The following is a 7,231-nucleotide window of genomic DNA, read 5'->3' on the forward strand; positions in this document are numbered from 1 at the left end:
GCTGCCCGAGGGCCTACCCCTCCGCCCCTCCCTCGCGTCCCCCGCCCCCGCGTCTGCCCCTCTCCTGCACCCCGCCTTTCTCCCCGCCCTGCCCTCCCGCCCACCGGCGCGGCGCATGCGCCGCCCGCGGAGCGTGTTTTTATAAAAGTCCAGCTTCGGCCAGAAACTTCAGTGTGTTGGCTGTGGCAGCAGGTAGCAAAGTGACCCTGAGGACTTGAGTAGCCGGTAGCCCCCGCGGCTGGAGAGCAAGCGGTTACCATGGAAGGGATCCGTGTAAGTCCAGTTTCAACCTGTTTTTTCTTAAACGTGCAAACACCTGAATTTACAGCGCAACCGCTCTCTGAGTGGGCCGGAGCAACCAGACTATTGCAGGTGCCAGTGCCCGGAGAAAGGGTGTAGAAAGGAGATTTCGTGCGCTTGGCTACAGGAGGGGTGAGGCATGCTGGACTGAAATCTTTTTTAAGTAGAAGGAGAAAAGACTGGGACGACCGTTTCAATGGTTGCATGTATCTCCCCCTGAGTTCTGCGGCGCGCGCCGGTTTTGCACGCTGTTTGCAAACAGAAGAACACTGTGGAAAAGTGCAGAGATGTGTGCTCTGTCAGAGACCGTGGGTCTCTTCCTCGAGGGAGCGGGGGTTTCTTTTGGAGCAGATAACACGATCTGAATTTGGAGGTGGAGGGCGGTACTCCCGGGCAGAGTTACCAGAGGCGTTGGGCGCGTGTTCACTAAACTCCGCTACCCGCGGAGTTGTGCCAATGGCTGGGCACTTGTCGCTCAGTTGAGCTGTCTGCGCGTTGGTCGCAGCAGGGAGGTACTGGGAACAGCCCTCGCGCCTTGGGATCGAGGGAGAGACTTCGCGGGCGTCGCCAGCGCCGCGAGTGGGCTCCTGGGTTCTGGAATTTGGGGGTCGTGCAGAAGTTAAAGGAGTATAAATGGTCACAGTGCAGCAGCACCCCGAGTGTGCGCGGCGGGGACTGGGGGTGGAATGAGGGGCTGGAAGGGCACCTGGGCCGCCGGTGGTTGCGGTGCAGACAGGCAGGTGCAAGTGGAAGACGGTTTGCCTCTCACCGCGCCCAGTAGCGCCATTCAACCGTCGGTGGTTTCCTGGAACCTTTTGAAAACCCCTTACTAGGGAGGCTTTTCGTTTCCCCCAGCGGCGGGCGATTCAAAGGCTCCCGCGGCGGAGACGCCCAACCTCTCCCCAGCACCCAGTAGTACTTGCCCCTGGCGTGCGGCGGGGCCAAACCGCCGCAACCGCACTGGGCGGGCGGCAGGCGTGGGCTTGGTGGACAGCCGGGAGTGACGGAGCTGGACCACCCTGTCCCCAGCGTGCCCTCCGCCCGGAGGCTTCCCACTACAGACCTCCCACCTTTTACTGCATCATTGGCGGCATGGGAAGCGACTTGGGAGAGTGAGGAAATGAAACTTGGGGCGAGGACCACGGGTGTAGACCCCGTGACTTTCCCCTCCCATTAAAATTCTGTGCTCGCTAACGTCCCAAACGCGCCAAGTGATAAACAGGGGTTTGGCAAAGAAACAAACGGCCCTGAAGAGCGCCCATGAGCGGGCGTCGGGGCGGTTACCCACTCTGACAATCCTGCCCCCAAGCACCAAAGCCCTTCATTCAAGGCCGCATTCTCCTTCCTCACTACGTGTTGCTTGAAGTGCAGAATGATAAGTGTTTAGACAGTCGTGGAGAAAACAGTGTTTCATGCCTTGGAATAAGAATCTTTGGGACACTCCGCCCTTTCACACACACACACACCCCAGTGCTTCTTGCTCCCGGCTTCCCTATCCTGGCGAATCTTCGTTGAGAAAGTTAATCCCAGCCCCTCAGAACACGAGATTCTTCCCCCACTCCCACCCACGCTCCCACGCCGCCTTTGTGTTGTGTTTTGGTTTTTTGCCCCGGAGGTTTTTTCTTCTCTCCAGTGGGCGGGGCAAAAGAGTTAGCGAGGATGTAACTTAGGAAACCGAAGACTCTCATCGCCGTTTTGTTTTAAACAAAGAGTTTTGTAATTGGTTCTCCTAAAGAGGGATGTAATGAAGTGACTTGTGGGGGAAGATGGGAGGAGATCCGCAGGAGTCTAGAATTCCCTTATCCTTTTTACCCTGGTACTTTAGTGGGAGCAGAATTTCCTGAAGAAAGCTGGACTGAGTTGGTTTTTACAAATTGCTTTTTTTTTAATACCAGAAACATTGTTTTGAACTCGGAGAATACCTGCTGAACTTGAAAGTGAATGTCTGTTCCCTTGCCTGTTTTTCAGATATTCACTTCCGATAATTACACTGAGGATGACTTGGGCTCAGGTGACTATGATTCCATGAAGGAACCCTGCTTCCGGGAGGAAAATGCCCATTTCAACCGGATCTTCCTGCCCACTGTCTACTCCATCATCTTCCTAACTGGCATAGTGGGCAACGGATTGGTCATTCTGGTCATGGGTTACCAGAAGAAGCTAAGGAGCATGACGGACAAGTACAGGCTGCACCTGTCTGTGGCGGACCTCCTCTTTGTCCTCACACTTCCCTTCTGGGCGGTTGATGCTGTGGCAAACTGGTACTTTGGGCAGTTCCTCTGCAAGGCAGTCCATGTCATCTACACCGTCAACCTCTACAGCAGTGTCCTCATCCTGGCCTTCATCAGTCTGGACCGGTACCTGGCTATCGTCCATGCCACCAACAGTCAGAGGCCAAGGAAGCTGCTGGCTGAAAAGGTGGTCTATGTTGGTGTCTGGCTACCCGCTGTCCTGTTGACTATTCCTGATCTCATCTTTGCCGACATCAAGGAAGCGGATGAGAGGTACATCTGTGATCGCTTCTATCCCAGCGACCTGTGGCTAGTGGTGTTTCAGTTTCAGCACATCGTGGTCGGCCTTCTCCTGCCTGGTATCGTCATCCTGTCCTGCTACTGCATTATCATCTCCAAGCTGTCCCACTCCAAGGGCTACCAGAAGCGCAAGGCCCTCAAGACCACAGTCATCCTCATCCTGACTTTCTTCGCCTGCTGGCTGCCCTACTACATTGGGATCAGCATCGACTCCTTCATCCTTCTGGAAATCATCCAGCAAGGGTGTGAGTTTGAGAGCACTGTGCACAAGTGGATTTCCATCACTGAGGCCCTAGCTTTTTTTCACTGCTGCCTGAATCCCATCCTCTATGCCTTCCTTGGGGCCAAATTTAAAACCTCTGCCCAGCATGCACTCACCTCTGTGAGCAGAGGGTCCAGCCTGAAGATCCTCTCCAAGGGCAAGCGAGGTGGACATTCTTCTGTCTCAACCGAGTCTGAATCTTCCAGTTTTCACTCCAGCTAACACTGGACTTTTATACATTAAAGAACTTTTTTTTGAAGTTACACATGTTTTCAGATGTAAAAGACTGACCAACACTGTACAGTTTTTATTGACTGTTGGATTTTTTTCTTGTGTTTGTTTAGTTTTTGTGAGGTTTAATTGACTTATTTATATAAATATTTTGTTTCATGTTGATAAGCTTCTAGGCAGGACCTGTGGCCAAGTTTTTAGTTGCTGTATGTCATTGTAGGACCGTAGAAAAGGGAACTGAACATTCCAGTGTGTATAGTGAAATCACTTAGGCTAGAAATGGTTCTCAGCTGTTTGTAAATAAATGATCTCTCCATTCCAGTGGAACATTTTCTTTTTCCTGTTCTTAAATTCTTTGGTTACACCATGTGATTTTGCTGTAGAAGATGGCATTTATAACCAAAGCCTGAAGTGATATGGAAATGCTGGTTTTTCAGTTTTCAGAAGTGGATTGATTTCCACACCTACAATGTACAGCCTTGTATTAAGTTGTTAATAAAACTACATGATAAACCTACTTAATGTTATGTTCTGATTTCTATTGACATTCCTTTGTCTGGCAGAAGTCAAAAATAACAATAATAGATACATGTATATCATGTCAGATCTGTCCTAGGTATTTAGTTGTCATATTTTACTTAATGCTTATCACAACTCTGCTGCTGCTGCTAAGTCGCTTCAGTCATGTCCGACTCTGTGCGACCCCAGAGACAGCAGCCCAACAGGCTTCCCCTTCCCTGGGATTCTCCAGGCAAGAATACTAGAGTGGGTTGCCATTTCCTTCTCCATCACAACTCTGCTAGACTCTAACATTTTTTAGAGCGTGAAACCAAGCTACTGAAAGCCTAAGTGACTTGGTCAAAGTATAGTAAGTAAGAGCAACAGATATTTCAAACCAGGCAATGTGACTTCAGCAACTCTTAATTCATGCAACTTTAGAAATATCCAACCAGTTCATATTCCTATGAAAGATAATATTCCTGAAGGATAGATGTACATAAAAAAGGAAAGGTATGCAATCCCACATCTTAGATTTGACTAGTATCCTCGCCTTGTGTACTCCAGATCTGTGCCAGCCAGGCATTGTATGCTCTTCTCACCTACTCCTCTCAATCTGGATCTTATCACATCCTTTTGACAGGTGAGGAAACTGAGGTTTAGAGACTTGCCATAACATGTACTTTCACGGGGGCATATCAGGAGCTGACTCCATTCATCCTTCCAGCCCTTGCTCTTAACCATTACCCACTGTTGTCCCCCAGAACACCTGGTCATAAGGCAACTGAACTGTTATTGAAAATAAAGCCAAAAGTGAATGTTTTCTTCATAAAATTAACCGTGCCTAAAATACCCCTCTTGCAATATCTTCTATGCAAATCTCAACACTTATTCTTAATCTATTGCAACATCTAGCACCTCAAGGGTTCAGCCAAGCAGATAAAAGTTAAATTGGTGCTTTCAGAGCTCAGAAGAAAGGTCCATTGAAGCAAACTCCCCATTGCCCACATTTTGCACAAGATTCTGGAGTCTTATGTAACATCACCCAAAGCTATTTACACTACTGTTGTGCAAGCCCCAACCTCTTGAGTAAATTTCAACTCTGGTCTCCATTTAAACAATTTCTAAACTATAGCAGCCTTACCTGTCTTACTCTGTGACACAGACAGGGCACTCCAGACGTGCTCTAGGATAATAACCAGGATATAATTAAGGAAATATTTGGTCTACTTTTCATAATTGTTTTTGGCACAGAAGATCCATTTTGGAGGAAAATTGCAATGTCTTATCTTTCTGAGGCAAATCACATTTGTTGAAGGCAAATTATAGATCCTGTGAAGGAAATAACTTAATTACTTAGAATAGAATCCAATTTGGCTGTACATTTTTGCTGCAGTCTATGGAGCTGGTATAATTCAGAGTGGTATTCCTATTCCACTTGAGAAGACAATTAGATTTTACATAGGAAATTATCTTGAGGTTTCTTGGTTTTCCCTGGGAAGCCTAATTGGATCACCCTTCATTTAAGCATAGTTTTACATGCTCTCTCTCAAAGGCTTAGTCTTAAAGCCGTGACCATTGTAAAAGACTTCACTTGAACTTTCTCTATAAATATTTATTCTTGAGGAGACAATAGAAGAAATCCTTGGAAGGAATTCCTTTTCTTTCTCATCTTGGCTTGAAACCTGTCACCCCAGATTCCTCGCCTCTGCCCTGGAGTTACAACAAAAGGCGCTGAGCTGAAACAAAATTCCCAGTGTCACCAGTCTTAATGGATATTTCATTCTCCCTTGGAACAAAGGTGGGATATCTCTTTTTCAAAAGGAAAAATAGCCTTGGCTCGTTCCCTGCCCTGAAAGCTCCCGCAGCCCCATCATTCTCTGTCTCGACCCTGCCATGTTCTAAACGGCTCCAAAGCACTCCCTGTGTCCTGGTTTGTCTGACAATGCTGGGAAAGCCAGTCTGCTGGCCAGCCCTTGCATGAAATAGTTGATTGTTCCCTTTCCTCATCCCCTTATGAATGGGGCCCTTGAAGGTCAGTAATGTAGATCCAGTTGTATAATGGAAGCTAAAATATTTAAATTGTATGCATGCTGCCAATAATGGCATAAATATGACATCTGAGTTATTAATAACATGAAGCTTGTAACTGGGGAGGCTTTATCTTGCAAAGCCTTTGTTTTCCTAAAACGCCACTCGGCAATTCACCTCTCCCTACTCTGGGCTTCTCAGCCTCCTTTTGCGGTTAGGCCCATATTAAAGCAATAATTCTGGGGTACTCTGCTAAGAGGATAACCTACAGGCTTTCTTTTAGTAATTCAACTAAGTGTCCGTGACTTTCTCCAAGCTTACTGTCAGTAAATAAGGCACCACAAACAGAATTGAGTAGTCATTACTTCCATCAGCTTCCCAGGTGGCTCAGTGGTAAAGAATTTGCCTGCCAATATAGGAGACACGGGAGACGTGGGTTGGATCCCTGGGTTGGGAAGATTCTCTGGAGTAGGAAATGGCAACCCACTCCAGTATTCTTGCCTGGAAAATCCCATGGACAGAGGAGCCTGGCAGGCCACACACATAACATGGAATAATAAAGACACAGACACAACTGAGCACAAACACACACACACACATACACACACATTCCCAGGTAACACTTAAGAGGGACAACGACCACTGGAGACAAGATTCACATTACCTTAGCAATTAATGTAGGCAGCCCCAACACCTGGAAATGTGGCACTGAGCCTAGCATTGTAGGGATTAACCCAGGCCTCTTTGAGGAGGAGGTCTCTACCTGGCTGCCAATGTGGCTTAGCCAGCCAGTGCTGGAGAGATCCAAAAGGTTAGCTAAAGGAATGGCCTGAGAGGAAAGTTGGAGCCTCAAGGGTCCATAAAGTCGTGGAAACAAATCCTTTCAAAGCAGTGGTTCTCAACTGGGGGTGATGTTTGCTCACCAGGAAACATTTAGTAAGGTCTGAAAACATTTGTGGCTATCATACTGGGGGGCTCGTGGGTGGGTAGAAGAGTAGGTGAAGTGCTACTGGCATCTTCCAAGGATGCCACCAAACATCCAGTGATGCACAGGACAGGCCCCCACAACAGTTAGCCAGCCCAAAGTGTCAATAGTGTTCAAGACTGAGAACACATTTTTAAGGTGAGGGCCATGGTATGAAAATAATTATCAAAATAAAGACATATCCAGGGACTTCCCAGTGATTGGGACTTCACTTTCCAAACGCAAGAGGTGCAGGCTGGATCCCTGGCCGGGGAGCTAGGATCCCACATGCCTCACAGCCAAAATACCAAAATATAATTCAGTTCAGTTCAGTCACTCAGTTGTGTCCACCCAATGAACCACAGCACACCAGGCCTCCCTGTCCATCATCAACTCCTGGAGTCCACCCAAACC

The 7,231-nt window shown here is 47.9% G+C and overlaps 1 protein-coding gene across 1 annotated transcript; it reads left to right on the forward strand.

Moving 5' to 3' along the window:
* Positions 1-204: 204 nt before the first annotated feature.
* Positions 205-3,701, forward strand: CXCR4 (C-X-C motif chemokine receptor 4). The gene is made up of 2 exons (NM_001277168.1): positions 205-273; positions 2,269-3,701. Exons 1-2 carry the CDS (start codon positions 259-261, stop codon positions 3,313-3,315), a joined length of 1,062 nt encoding a protein of 353 aa, NP_001264097.1. The 5' UTR covers positions 205-258; the 3' UTR covers positions 3,316-3,701.
* Positions 3,702-7,231: the final 3,530 nt, after the last annotated feature.

Source organism: Ovis aries, chromosome 2 (genome assembly GCF_016772045.2).
Source record: "Ovis aries strain OAR_USU_Benz2616 breed Rambouillet chromosome 2, ARS-UI_Ramb_v3.0, whole genome shotgun sequence".
In the NCBI taxonomy this organism is placed as follows: domain Eukaryota; kingdom Metazoa; phylum Chordata; class Mammalia; order Artiodactyla; family Bovidae; genus Ovis; species Ovis aries.